The sequence below is a fragment of the Syngnathus scovelli genome, chromosome 8 (assembly GCF_024217435.2).
Source record: "Syngnathus scovelli strain Florida chromosome 8, RoL_Ssco_1.2, whole genome shotgun sequence".
In the NCBI taxonomy this organism is placed as follows: domain Eukaryota; kingdom Metazoa; phylum Chordata; class Actinopteri; order Syngnathiformes; family Syngnathidae; genus Syngnathus; species Syngnathus scovelli.
Window position 1 is genome coordinate 18,216,607 of NC_090854.1, and position 13,316 is coordinate 18,229,922.

Genomic DNA, 13,316 nt, shown 5'->3' on the forward strand with positions numbered 1-13,316 from the left:
GAGCACTCAAAGCACGACCGTCCCGGTTGAAGGTCTAACGGACGGCTTGTCAAGTGAGCCTCACGTGTTGTTTGTATTCCACTCGGGAGGAGGGGGGGTGGGGGGGGGGGGGGGGGTGCACATTCCGAGTTGAAATGACAGGCTTGTGATTACAGGATGTTTCTTTGGTTGCAAATGATGGCCTCACTCACAGCTGTTTTCCAGGGGAAACAACGTCTTTGACAAAGTGACTTTCGGCGCTCCAGTCGGAGCGTGTCACATATTTACAAGCAGGTGGCAATGGCCATGCCACTTTCCAGATGAGCGATATTATGGCAGAGCATTTGTTTTGCACATGTGCAAGGCCTTCCAAAAGTAAAATGGTCAAAAAAGAAAAATGTGTTCTGTGTGCTTGTCTGTCTCAGAACTCGGGAGACGGAAGCGGTGATGCGGAAGGCAGACGCTTGAAACCATCGATGGAAAAACACACCTGGACGGTAAGGATCCCCTTTTGGTTTGACATGCAGAAGAGATGAAAATTGCTTCGTTGGGCAGACAATCTCGCTGTCATGGTCTGCGTTTTTTGCTGACTTGTGTTTTGATTGATTTTAGCTTTGCTTCATGTTTAAGGCCTGTTGAGACATTTCTGAGATTATGGATAGACCATTGTAAACAAATTTTTACATTGAGCAATAAGTTGTTTACAATTTTTTTAAAATGTTGCAATATTATCGAAGTCAAAATGTGCTCTGGCCATAAATGCAGGAAATCCACATACAAGATAAATAGTGCCAAAAAAGTGTAGCATATAAGGAAATAAGTGGTCCCAGTACAGAACCCTGTGGGACTCCACTTGCTAATTTCCATACCAAAATCTTTTCTTTTTTTTTTTTTTTATTGCACACTGTGATTTCATCCCGTCATCAACTCTTCTCTCCCTGCTTTGTGTTTTGTTCACGTTGTCACACCATCAAATTCCACCAACACTCACTCATGTCTTCCCACCCTGGAAAGATAAGTAACAAGTCCCCCATGCCACTGCACACACACACACGCACACACATGCGTGTAGTGGGCGGGGCTGCTATGCTTGCAGAAATCCTCATGTCTAGACATTAAAAATTCTGCATTGATTGTGAGTCACTTTTGCCAGCGAGTTTTCCCTCTGTCCAGTTTACGAGCATTCATATCAGCAAAGGCGCTATTGAAGATAACAGCTGCTACCAAATGCCCGCCTCCCAATTTTTTCCACCCGTGATGTCTGTTCTCAGGCACTGGAACTTGGGTCGGTCGGGCGTGTTAGGGCAAATGCAACGCGATGAGGGGAGTTCAGTCAAACTTTCCATTTGGTCATGCGGGAATTTGTCCTGAGGATGCGTTTCCCATGAATTCTTGCACAATGTCATTCGTGTCCTCCTCACATGTGACGACTGACGGTGATGATTGATTTTCTGTCAAATTGGACATCATTTGAAGAAAAAAAAAGAAACACCAGTATGCTCTCACGACGACGTATAGTGACCGCCATGCGCTTCTATTCACGCTGTGGGATGTCTTTCACCAAGGAAACCGGACGTCTTCTTTGAAACTTTGGAGGTCATGCGGTTCAACACCGTCAGCTCATTCCAGGCCCCCTGTTATGACGAATGCACGGCTGAGCGGCTTATCATGTTATTAACTATGTCAAGTTAGAGTCAATAATTGTTGTGTGGAATCCTTAGCGTAGCCGTTGCTATGCGACACCGGGGCCCAGGGGGGGCCCGAAGACAACTGGTTGATTATCAACCAGAGCTCCATGTTGCCCGCTTGGGCTGCACACTCTTTTATGTACATTCTTTGCAGATGACAATGAAGGAACGCCATAGGTGAAAAACAACATGTGTGTGTGTGTGTGTGTGTTTGGAAGGCAGGGTGGGCTTTGGTGGGTGGGCTCGATCATTTCTTCGCCTCCCCATTTTTACATAAAGGAGCTGAAATGAGTCATTAGTTGCTACTGTTGCTTCCCACTCCTGCCTGGTGCATTTTGGGGCTATTTACAGACATAAAGCTGCTTACAACAAAAACATTCTGGTTCATTCTGTGCGTTTGTAGGATTCTATGGCAAACCGTGCATGAATGACATCACCACTGCATGAAAGGTCTTATTAGGACAAACTGCGTGAACAATAGTTTGATCGCAGTGGGGCTTGGGCGTTAATGCTGAGTCATCATGTTTGGGTTTATGAGTAACAACTTAACGTAAGATTGTCAGTGTCGAGACCATTGAATGTTCCTGCCGCTCAACTATCAGTGAGTGATAGATAGACAGACCGTGTTTTTACATTACCAGCAGACGGCGCCGCCTGCGTTGAGGCCCATTCAGCAACCGCCGGTCGCCAGGCAAGAGGAGACGTCGGCTGTGAGACACGCAGGTGAGCGAGCTGACACGCAACTTCACACAGCACCTGCCCGGGAACCGACTTACTTGCTGGCGAAGCTCACCATCTAGTGGATATGACGATTGTTGCACTCTTCCTGGTGTCACCTCATGTTACACTTGACCTCACTTGGGCTTGGTCTCCTTTGAGAAGACTCCATATAGTCTGATTGTGTCTTTGGTGTCCCTTCAGGATCGGTTGGGGCCAGAGGAGAGAAAGGCGACCGAGGAGAAAAAGGGGAGCGTGGTGCAGTGGGGCCCAAAGGGGACACCGGATACAGCAGATCGCAGGGCGGAGTTTCAGGGGGGAAGGTGCGGGAACCTCACAGCATTTGTCTTTTTTAGGAATTGTGCTTGACCAAAAATAGGTCAACACAAATGTGAGGATATTGAAATTTGACCTTGGCAGATGTTGATCAACCTTGTGCATTTAAGAAAAACGTTCATGACATTGCTGTTTTCTTCTTCATCCTTCTTCAGGGAGAGCCTGGAGAAAAGGGAGCAAAGGTGAGTTGAATCTTTATTTTGCGCCTGCTTGCTAATGCTAACAAGCCTTTTTGTTTTCTAGGGCAACGCAGGTTTTGGCTACCAAGGAAAGAAGGGAGAACCCGGGCGCCCCGGCCCCCCGGGGCCTCCGGGACCGGCAGCGGAAGTCTCAGTGTGCAAAGAAGGCTCCGACGCTTCCTGCGTTCCTGGTGCTCGAGGACCACCGGGTGCCCCCGGTGACAAGGGTCAACCAGGGGAGGACGGAGAACCAGTGAGTTTGGAAAAACAACTCGCTCCGATAGCTCTGTAAACCGTTTATCTAAGCGACACGATTGTTTGCATACAAGCAATGAACGAGTCCATTTTCCTTCACAAGTCCTCTTTGATGTTGAGATGTTGGGGCTAACTGCTATGTGGCCAGTGGACTCATCTCTGCCTGTATAATTCCACAGGGCGATCCTGGTGAAGATGGAAAAAAGGTGAGTTGCTTCCAACAACCTGCACAGAATGTTTGGCATCTTCTCTGCATCATCTCTCTATTCAGGGTGCCGCCGGACCCCCGGGCTTCCCAGGAACCCCCGGCGACCCTGGACTGAAAGGAGAGAAGGTAAGCTGAATGGCTAAGGAGTGGTCATGAAGTCCGGACCGGCACTCTAATGGAAGTGATGCACGCAGGGAGAGCGCGGCGATGGTCAGCCTGGTCCCAGGGGGCCACCGGGTCCTCCAGGACCACCAGGACCGGGAACCAGATCTGTGAGTGCATCTCCAGTTACGAGCACGTCATCATTGATTGCACCTATGTAACTTTACAATGGACGTCTCGCAGACTTATGTGGACATGGAAGGCTCGGGATTCCCTGATCTGGAATCAGTTCGGGTAAGTGAGGAAAAGTCTTACCTGGATTTTTTTTTTCTGCTATTCCTCAGTTTGATATGTCATTTGGTGTTGCTTTTTGTTGAAGGGACTGCCGGGCCCACCGGGGCCACCCGGCCCACCCGGTGTTCCCGGTCTTGCCGCGGCAAACACGGCATCGAGTTCGGGAGGAGTCGGACCGCCGGGACAAGATGGCCAACCCGTAAGTGGCGACGCGTTGCTTTCAGAATCCCCTGGTTGTGACGATCCGCCCGTGATGTGAACTTGTGGCCTGCAGGGCTTGCCTGGTTTACCGGGCGTGGATGGCAATCCTGGATCGCCTGGTCCCAAAGGAGAAAAGGTCATTTAAAGCATTCTTCTTTTGATGAATTTATTTAATGCTAACATTATTTGTAATATTCTCTTTTATTCTAGGGCGACTCTGGTGTGCTTGGTCATCCGGGACCAGTTGGACAGAAGGTAAAGATTTAGTTCATTCATATCATTGATCCAACCATCTATTTGAAGTTCATGGTTTTCAGCCGGCCGCCATTTTTTTCCTCCTGGAATCATTCCATGTTTCTTTTGTATCTTTTTCTGTCCATTCAACAGGGAGCTCAAGGGGATTCGGGTTTACCCGGACCAACAGGGGAGCCTGGGTTGGCCGGATTACCCGGACCGATGGGACCAGCTGGGCCACCTGGACCTCCCGGGCCACCCGGACCAAAATACCGTGTTGGATTTGTAAGTTCTCGCCAAACAACATGAGTGGATTCGACCGGACGGGCAAAAAGTTGCTGGCTAAATGAAAATATTCAAGTGCCAACGTTTAAATGGTTTGTCCTTGTTTGAAGGATGACATGGAGGGATCAGGTGGCGTTTTCTCAAATGGGCTCCCTGGTGTCCAAGGACCTGAAGGAAGACAGGTCAGTCACCTGCTGCATTTCAATCAACGCATCAAAATCGTTCTTTTACGCCATGAAATATTTTCGGAGCATAAATTGGAATGGTCTCGGAGACTGTAACGAACAGCGGACTCATTGTAAAGAGAGCGTCCAAACGTGGTTGTGAGCCCATCTGTTACAATTTGTGACTCGAGCTGACCCAGTTCAAAAATAGAATCCGAATCAAAGCTTCACTCGACAGCAAACTGGCTGCCTCACTTGGTGGCAGTGAATGCAAAATGTTTCTGACTCAATCAAATGTGCGCCCTTAGGGTCCACCTGGCCTGCCGGGACTTCCGGTAAGTAACTTTACGGCCCCATCCTATTCTCCACACACTCCAACTTGAATCCTGGCAGGGTAAACCGGGCTTGCCGGGCCTGGCGGGTCAGAAGGGCAGCCAGGGTCCCGAAGGAAGAGACGGCCAACCGGGATTGGACGGCTTCCCCGGAATTCAGGTCTTTCATCTTTTTGGACTGGAGTATGCGTTTGTTTGTTTGCTTTTTTGTCGTCTGCTGTTTGATTCTTAAATGTTCCAGGGAGCAAAGGGTGACCGAGGCGACAGAGGAGAGCGGGTGACTATCAAACGCCGTCTTGTGTTTGTCTTATTCTACGGCTTTGTAATAATCTCACCTGCATGGGCGCTTTGTTTAAGGGTGAAGCAGGCCGTGATGGCAATGGAATCCCCGGACCGCCGGGCCCACCCGGACCGCCGGGGCAGATCGTCTACCGACCGTCGGACAATGTAAAGCAAAGTCACCAAAGGTTGGAGGTATCCACTATATTTGACATCCTTGTCTTCCCTGTGTTTGCAGTTTGACAGTGTCATCGGCAGTGTCGGGCCTCAGGTGTGTATTCAAAACAAAATCTTGTGAATCACCTGATCACATGCTTTTTTTCTTTTGGTGTCAAGGGAGGAGGCGGCGTGGTGGGTCGAGCCGGATTCCCCGTAAGTCGCCGGCGCTACGCTGGCGTCTCTTCCATCTTGTTTGGATTCTGATCCCAACACATTTTAAATTTGCGGTCCTGTTAGGGTCCAATGGGTCCAAAGGGTGACACGGGAGACCCGGGCCCTCCCGGTTACGGCTTCAAGGTACGGTCCAAGACTGACGGCGTATGGTACCGTATCTCATGGCGGTTCTCTCTGCAGGGCGAGAAAGGCGAGCCGGGTGTGGTCGTGGGCCCCGACGGGGGTCCGCTCTTTTCAACGGCTCTGAAAGTGAGCCAGCTCGGCATTTGTCTCTCGAGTGTTTTTGCTTTGCTTTTCTGATGTCTTTCTACTCGACCTTTAGGGAGATCGGGGCTCTCCTGGACCTGTGGGACCACCTGTAAGCATTGACACCTTTTATATATTTTTATATGTTGGTACTAAAATAACCGTGTCAAAAATGTTGTTTTACAACACAGCAGTTAGTCATTATTTTGTTATCAGTTGTAATCAGTGTTTTGTTCCACGTAGGGGCCGTATGGACCACAAGGGATTAAGGGTGAGATCGGAATGCCTGGGAGACCTGTAAGTCAATCTTTTTTTTTTTTCTTTGTACACAGCTGATGATGATGTTTGACTGAAAGTAAAAATTCGCTTCCGTTAGGGTCGCCCTGGTGTCAACGGATACAAGGGGGAGAAAGGAGAGTCGAGCTCTGGCTTTGGATACCCAGTAAGGTTTTTTTTCAGCTTCATAAATCATAAGTCATTCAGAACAAAATGGAATGGTCTGTTCGTCTTTTTAGTGAAAAGTCGTAACATATAAGTCTGCTTCTTCCATCAGGGCGTTCCTGGCCCTCCGGGACCACCGGGACCGCCGGGACCTTCGAGCCCCCCGGATCGCTTCAGCGTGAGTCACCGAATCATTTGAAGCTGCAAGCGGCCGACGAGCCTAAAGTCAATTTTGTTGTTCACAGCACTACGATGCCCCCTCCAGGAACTATCCAGGTATGAATCCTTTGCCAGATCTCAGCAGGAGGTCCAATTTAGCTAGATTGTTTTTTAGCCTGGACTGTCATGTCACAATTTTCAGCTAAGAAAAGATGAACTTGATTGTTGATTGAGGAACCCGACATTGAATGTTCCAAACGTCTCCTTTATTATTCCATCGTCCATCATATAACATTGAAGCGTGACTTCTGCTGTGAGCTGTTATATGATGGCAGTTGAAAATGAGCAGGTTCTCTTATTAGGAAGAAGTAGATGATCCTGTCAAAGAAGGAAGATTAAAGGAAGCTTTAAAGTTTCCGGAGACAAAAACGTTTTTCCAGATAGCTCAGCCCGAGCGGGAGAAAAGTCTCCATTGTCGCAAGATTAATCCGTCAAGTCTTACCCGATTTGACAAATGAGCCCGTAAAACCCAAAATACGCCAAAATGAGAAAACGCAATGGCAAAGTCGGTTACCTGTGCACTATTGTTTCATAGCGCACTTTGTATGTCATCTTTTATTACAGCCATTAAAGGAGAAAAGGGCGAACGTGGCCTTCCTGGCGTCCCCGGTAAATCCTGGATTTCAAATACACATCACATGATAACGTCCTTGACGCTGCATGTTTACCAAAATCCATTTCTATTTTCAGGAACAGTCTCCAATTTTGATATTCACACATTCAAGGTAAAGCACACAAGCCATCAAGCTCATTGCTGCGATATTGGACGCCGATGAAAGGCTCAGCTACAATGCTAAACTGTTTCTCCCCAGAATGAGCTCAAGGGAGAACATGGAGACCCGGGAGTGAAGGGAGAAAAGGGAGAGCCCGGTGGATATTATGACCCTCGTTTTGGAGGACCTCAAGGGCCTCCTGGCAAGCCAGGCTTACCCGTGAGTTGAAAAGAGCAATGTCGTGCTGTAGACTTGAAGTCATGTTTTTTCTTTTTCTTAGGGTCCAAAGGGAGATTCCATAAGAGGTCCCCCTGGACCTCAAGGTCCACCCGGTCAAGCAGGGATCGGTTACGATGGACGTCCAGGTCCTCCCGGACCGCCTGGACCACCGGGACCGGCGACGTCTCCTTCGCTGCCTGGCGCCTTTTGGCCGAGTCAAAGTGAGTCGCTCGAAATAAGCGCGAGGCCCAGATGCACTCGGAGAGCTAACGAAGATGTTTCGATTTCAAGCTGCCAGTGTACCGGGACCTCCCGGTCCTCCTGGCCCACCTGGAAGTCCTGGACACTCATCTGGAGTAAGTCTTTAATTGACCCATCGGCACGAGAGTCAGATTGCTGATGGCTGGGTCGTGGCGCCCGCGCAGATTACAGTTCTCAGGTCCTACGACACCATGCTGGCCACCGCCAGAAGGCAGGCCGAGGGCAGCCTGGTCTACATCCTGGACAAAGCCGACCTTTATCTGAGAGTCCGTGATGGATTGCGCCAAGTCATGGTACACTTCTTTTGCTGCAGCTACAGAAAAAAGCTTGTTTGGAGAAAATTCCATGAATCAGAGAAATATGTTTTTTTTTTTTTTTTTTGGTCAGCTTGGAGATTACCAGCCCTTCTTCAGAGATTTGGTGAGTCTGCTGCCAGAAAATGTGCAAATGCACTCGATATTCATTTCTTCTTCTTTCAAGGAAAACGAGGTGGCGGAGCTTCAGCCTCCGCCCGTCGTCTCGTACCCGCAGTCCCACGACCAAAGCAACGGAGCCGGCCACTACTCGCAGAGCGCTTCCGCCACGCGACCCGTCGAACCGCCATCGCGCTCGCCGCCGGAGCCTCGCTACCCTCCGCGCTACGATCCTCGATTCCAAGACCAGCGGCACTCGGGGCAGACGGATGGCGGTCGGGCGACGGCACAAGCCGAGGACAGACGACCCGTCACTCCCCAGCGACCCCTAGCGCACCCTTCGCTCCATCTGGACAAATCGGGAGAGGGGGTGAGTGGTGCTAAGCAAACGGAAAACAATCATTTCTGGTGTCATCTTGAAGGTACCTGACCAAGTACTTCTGCTTCCTCAGCTCCATCTGATCGCCCTGAACGCCCCTCAAAGTGGGAACATGCGAGGAATCCGCGGAGCGGACTTCCAGTGTTTCCAGCAGGCCCGAGCCGTGGGTCTCAAGGGCACCTTCCGAGCCTTCCTGTCCTCCAAGCTCCAAGACCTTTACACCATTGTCCGCAGGTCGGACAGGGACACCTTGCCCATTGTCAACCTGAAGGTGAGAGGCGACTGCCGCTTTGAGGCTCCATTTGCATGCAAGCCACGCAAGATATGCAGTAAAAAGAAAAAAAAAATGGAACGATATTTTCCGCTACTAGGTGCTGAAAAACACCCAAACTGCGCCAATTGATGCTTCAAAGAATGGATTTTGACACTGTTGATGAGACTTTTTTTGGTTGTCTCCCATGCAGGATCAAGTGCTATTTGACAGTTGGGAATCGATCTTTGGCGACCAGGCCAGGGAAATGAGAAACAACGTACCCATCTACTCTTTCGATGGCAGGGATATTCTCAGGGACAGCGCCTGGTGAGTCAACATATTTATTTTTTTGTTTTCATTTTATTTAGTTATTTATTTTATTTTTTCATTTTCTTAATATTTGATTCATTTATTCATCTATTTATTAGTTTACATTTCGATACACCGCCCCCGCAAAGAATGCAATAGTGACCACTTCTGCCGACGGTATACACATCGGAAGGCATGGCGACGGCGAACGTTTCTGTGCTCTCCCTCAGGCCCCACAAATTGGTGTGGCACGGGTCGAGCGACAGAGGCCAGAGGCAAACGGACCACTACTGCGAAACGTGGCGGGCGGGCGAGCAGGCGGTGACGGGGCTGGCGTCGCCCCTGACGGGCGGCCGCCTTCTGCAGCGCCACTCGCGCAGTTGCTCCAACGCCCACATTGTCCTGTGCATCGAGAACGCCTCCACCTTACACTCCCAAGCGTGAGGACGCGAGCAGGTTTTGGCTTTGTTCTCCTTGTCGCCGTGGTTTTTCTTTCCATTCCGTCGTAATGTTGTTTTCAAGCAGCAGCTTTTGGGGCCTGGCAGAGGGGGCGTGCTTCTTTCCCTCCCTCCCTGAGCGCCAAAGAGATCCGGAGGGCTCCTTTTTTGTCTCGGGGGCCACATTTTTTCTTCTAAGGTTTGGGAAAAAAAACTAACCCAAACAGTAAATACTACGTTGAGCAATTGTATCCATTTTTGTGTGTTACTTGCAATGTCTTTTGCCTTTCCAAATGTTATCTCCACCACCCTGTTATGTACGTATTTTTTTGATGTATTGATCATTTCCGCAGTTGTTTCCATTTGACGTTTTAGTTGTGGGTTACTTACATTCTGTTTTAAATTGAAAGAAAATATTTATTTTGAAATGAAGTTTTATAAGGACAAACAAATGAAACTAGAGCTTGCCCAAATGCTTTTTTTTTTTTCTTTCCTTTTCTTTTCTTCCATCACTGTGCCTTGTAACGAGACCAAGCCTGCTTTCCATTTAAAAAGAGGCCACTTCCGTTGAATCTAAACGTTGATGTTAACGACGTACTCTGCTGCTACGAGTGCTTTCCGGTGCAGCTTTTATTTGACACCGCCAGTATTCATTGGACATTTTCCTTCAATACAATTTAAATCAGTTTTTTGTAAGCGAGAGCAAGTGATTGACTTTAATCTGTGTTGGGATTTTGTATAAAGGTAAAAAAAAAAAAAAGAAGCAATATTGTTGATAAGCCAACTTTAGTGCAACTGATGCTCGACTGAATCTGTGGTTTTTATTCTTCATTTTCATCATAACACATCGAGCTGTACTCATCTTCAAGGCACTGAATAAATGTCTTCTCAAACGCCACCGTGACAATTTTATCTCACTCGTTTGAAAACAAAAAAAATAATATGTCAATTAAGTTATGCTGACCTAACACGCAACAAGTCCCTCATTCTCAAAGTCCGTGGCCGGGCGGGTACGGTGGAACTTTTTATGCGGCGCTTTAATGGCGAGCACGTTGGGGAAAATGATGAATACCCGCTTAACTCCTGAAGACGGAAAGCAGCACAGCACTCCTCAATTTCCCTGAAAATATCTTGGTTGATAGTCAAGGCTGGAGGACTGCAAGTGAAGCGATTTTATTCAAATGAGGTCACTCGTCATTGGCCAATGCCTAAAAAATCCCCTTAAATCTCCACTTGAAAGTTCGTAGGAGTTCCATCATGATATTTGATTAAGGAGATTAATTTAAATTATGCAGGGGTGGCCTCATTTGCCGGATACTTTAATAGCGTATCGCATTTAGGTGACGATTGGACGCTCGTTGGCAGCCAAACGGGATTACTTGATATGAATGCGAAGAAGCGCTTGCACACATTAACAGAACAAAATCATCAAATACCAAAACGTGTCGTTTCCATCAACTTTTTCATTTGGTAGAAATTGTGTGACGTTCAAAGTTGATTTCTCTGGCTGTTAAATTCCATTTAAGGCTGCAGAAAATGACTTTTTTTTCCCCCCCATTTATTTATTTTATTTTGAGGAGGCAGTTCTAAATGAGTGCAGCCAATAACGCAGCTCTGCTTACCCCCCTGATCATGTTTCAGAGGTCACGCTGCTGAAATGTTCTCCTGAAGGGTCATTTGGCGTCCTAAAATAAATCAGTAAATGCAAGCCTCTTCCCATTTCCATTTCCTTCGACGTGTCAGTCAAACACGTCGGGCGGCCCCCGTAGCTTAACCGAGCGAATTGGGTTGTCACAGCGGCATCACAGCTTGTGTCCAATTCCTTATTGCTTTTTTGCTTAAGTACAAGTCGCCGCCGCGTATTATCCTTTGACATCATCTTAACCGGTTGAGGAGAGAGAGCGAGAGAGCGGGCCCGGAGGCTGCCGTGTAATCGCCCACATCTGGCTTCGGTCGGAAGCGTTAGCATGCCGGCAGCCCGGGGGAAAGCTATATTTAGCGGCTCCTAAGTAATAACTAAGTAGAGAAAGAGAGATGAAGAAAAAGGGAAAAAAAATCCATCCTGCAACAAGCACAATAGCGTAAGGTGACAGGCAGATTTTGGGGGAGTTAATTACAATAGCGGAGGACATCCAAAGAGCCGGTTGTCAGCGCTGCGCTTTGCCATTCGATGTTGCAAGACCAACCCAAAAAGACAAAACCTTCCTCGACCCGACGTTAAGTTGGATTCACCTCAAAAACAAATATAGAGAAATAGAAATGAAAAGCAAGTTTCACTCAGTGACAGCTCCCCTTGGTTGTTGTTCCGCAGAGGATAAAGAATCCATGCGCCTTGTTACATTGTGTCGATGCATCACATTTGTCCACGCCGACTTTTCGGCAGACAGCGGGTAGCACTCTCACACTCGTGAGTGATCTGGCATTTAAGCCTGTTTTTTTTTTCCCTCTCTCCTGTCTTTAAATATTTGATGAGCAGAGTGTTATGAGGAGCCATGTGAAGAGAGGCTACATCATACCGTTGTTTTTGCTGGCAATATTGAAATTGCTCAAGGAATGAATGTTCTTTCTATTTTGCTTGTTTCGAAATGTAAAAGATACAAATGAGGTGAGAAAAAGAATGTATAGGATACACCGTATGGTCGTTCTGGTTTTTATTTTTTTTATTTTATAAGATTTGTATTATTCCATTAAGCTTGCTATTAAGACCCGTTTTTGCTGAAATGAAGCGATTTTGACATTCTTCAGAAGTCGCTGACCATTGAGATGGCTTTTAACATACAAATCAGATAGAGTCTCTGAATTTATGGGCGGAATCGTAGCTGAGACAGAAAGAAACAAAGCCCAAACATTTATTTTCCTGAGGCAGCTTTTGTGCAACATGCAGGCCTTGCGAATCCTTTGCCCAGCGTAAATGAAGCTAAATGTCGGCGGTGGACACAAGCGGCTAACGCGGTAGCCGCTCGCTCCTTCACCTTCCACGGCTCACTGCTCATCAGTGCAGCCGGCAGCATATTGAATGTGACGTCTTCTTCCATCTTGGGATGAATTTTTGATGACTCTCGCTCTTGCGCTTACACGCAGATGGGCCTCGGAGCGGAGCGGCCCAGCCTGGCCCAGCCTGGCCCAGCCTGGCCCAGCCCGACCCGACCCGACCCGGCCCTTGGCTCTCAAACCACTAAAGCTGCGACCCACTAACCAAATGATCAGGGCTAAATAGTGAGCAATCCGACTTTTGGAATGTTTATCTCTATTTGGGTGACACCTGGCCGAGTGCTGGTCTTTGCTCACCAATCTTCCGAGAGATGAGACGATGAATATCGTCAAGCCGCACTGCATGAAACTGCTTCCATTGCTTTTGACAACAAGCTATTATTGCCTACTAATGAGTCTGGAAGCTTTCCAGCTTTCTTTCTTCTTTCCATCCCCAGCTGTTGTCATCCGAGCTGTTTTCGTGGCGGGCAACCAATCAGCTCCCTCCGGCCACTCGTGCCTTGTTCAGGTGTGCCTCATTGTCTTGTCAATGTGTTTGGATTGAGTTCCTTGGTTTTGCTCCCTTTTTGTCAAAAATAACTTTTTGTCTTTTGCAAACAAGATAGTATCTGCTTCACCATCCGCCGACGTGACCTGTTCTGGAGCGCATCCCTCTCGCCGCCAAGTGGATCAGAGCGAGCTCGGCGGCGGCTGCGCCGGCTCCCATTGGCTACCGGGGGACACCTCTCTGCCCGCTCCCATTGGCCGCCCGGAGGTGAGTGGGAGGGGGAGCTCGCCCCATCCTCCCCC

The 13,316-nt window shown here is 48.3% G+C and overlaps 1 protein-coding gene across 5 annotated transcripts in view; it reads left to right on the forward strand.

The window, feature by feature from the left end:
• Window positions 1–10,434, forward strand: part of col18a1a (collagen type XVIII alpha 1 chain a) — a 31,096-nt gene extending 20,662 nt beyond the window's left edge. For 4 of the 5 annotated variants that reach the window (XM_049728803.1, XM_049728804.2, XM_049728802.2 and 1 more), the window contains 38 exons: window positions 405–476; window positions 2,309–2,390; window positions 2,589–2,707; window positions 2,876–2,902; window positions 2,964–3,152; window positions 3,334–3,360; window positions 3,426–3,488; window positions 3,557–3,634; window positions 3,708–3,758; window positions 3,844–3,957; window positions 4,033–4,095; window positions 4,170–4,214; window positions 4,347–4,478; window positions 4,589–4,660; window positions 4,951–4,977; window positions 5,036–5,134; window positions 5,216–5,251; window positions 5,332–5,421; window positions 5,492–5,524; window positions 5,590–5,625; window positions 5,710–5,769; window positions 5,827–5,895; window positions 5,969–6,004; window positions 6,136–6,189; window positions 6,269–6,334; window positions 6,446–6,511; window positions 6,579–6,609; window positions 7,117–7,161; window positions 7,243–7,277; window positions 7,365–7,484; window positions 7,546–7,705; window positions 7,776–7,840; window positions 7,910–8,038; window positions 8,133–8,165; window positions 8,226–8,528; window positions 8,611–8,808; window positions 9,002–9,117; window positions 9,330–10,434. In XM_049728803.1, coding sequence (XP_049584760.1) covers window positions 405–476; window positions 2,309–2,390; window positions 2,589–2,707; window positions 2,876–2,902; window positions 2,964–3,152; window positions 3,334–3,360; window positions 3,426–3,488; window positions 3,557–3,634; window positions 3,708–3,758; window positions 3,844–3,957; window positions 4,033–4,095; window positions 4,170–4,214; window positions 4,347–4,478; window positions 4,589–4,660; window positions 4,951–4,977; window positions 5,036–5,134; window positions 5,216–5,251; window positions 5,332–5,421; window positions 5,492–5,524; window positions 5,590–5,625; window positions 5,710–5,769; window positions 5,827–5,895; window positions 5,969–6,004; window positions 6,136–6,189; window positions 6,269–6,334; window positions 6,446–6,511; window positions 6,579–6,609; window positions 7,117–7,161; window positions 7,243–7,277; window positions 7,365–7,484; window positions 7,546–7,705; window positions 7,776–7,840; window positions 7,910–8,038; window positions 8,133–8,165; window positions 8,226–8,528; window positions 8,611–8,808; window positions 9,002–9,117; window positions 9,330–9,543 — 3,255 coding nt within the window. In that variant the 3' untranslated portion in view covers window positions 9,544–10,434. The remainder of the gene's footprint in view (window positions 1–404; window positions 477–2,308; window positions 2,391–2,588; window positions 2,708–2,875; window positions 2,903–2,963; window positions 3,153–3,333; window positions 3,361–3,425; window positions 3,489–3,556; window positions 3,635–3,707; window positions 3,759–3,843; window positions 3,958–4,032; window positions 4,096–4,169; window positions 4,215–4,346; window positions 4,479–4,588; window positions 4,661–4,950; window positions 4,978–5,035; window positions 5,135–5,215; window positions 5,252–5,331; window positions 5,422–5,491; window positions 5,525–5,589; window positions 5,626–5,709; window positions 5,770–5,826; window positions 5,896–5,968; window positions 6,005–6,135; window positions 6,190–6,268; window positions 6,335–6,445; window positions 6,512–6,578; window positions 6,610–7,116; window positions 7,162–7,242; window positions 7,278–7,364; window positions 7,485–7,545; window positions 7,706–7,775; window positions 7,841–7,909; window positions 8,039–8,132; window positions 8,166–8,225; window positions 8,529–8,610; window positions 8,809–9,001; window positions 9,118–9,329) is intronic. The other variant, XM_049728801.2, reaches the window with a different exon arrangement.
• Window positions 10,435–13,316: the final 2,882 nt, after the last annotated feature.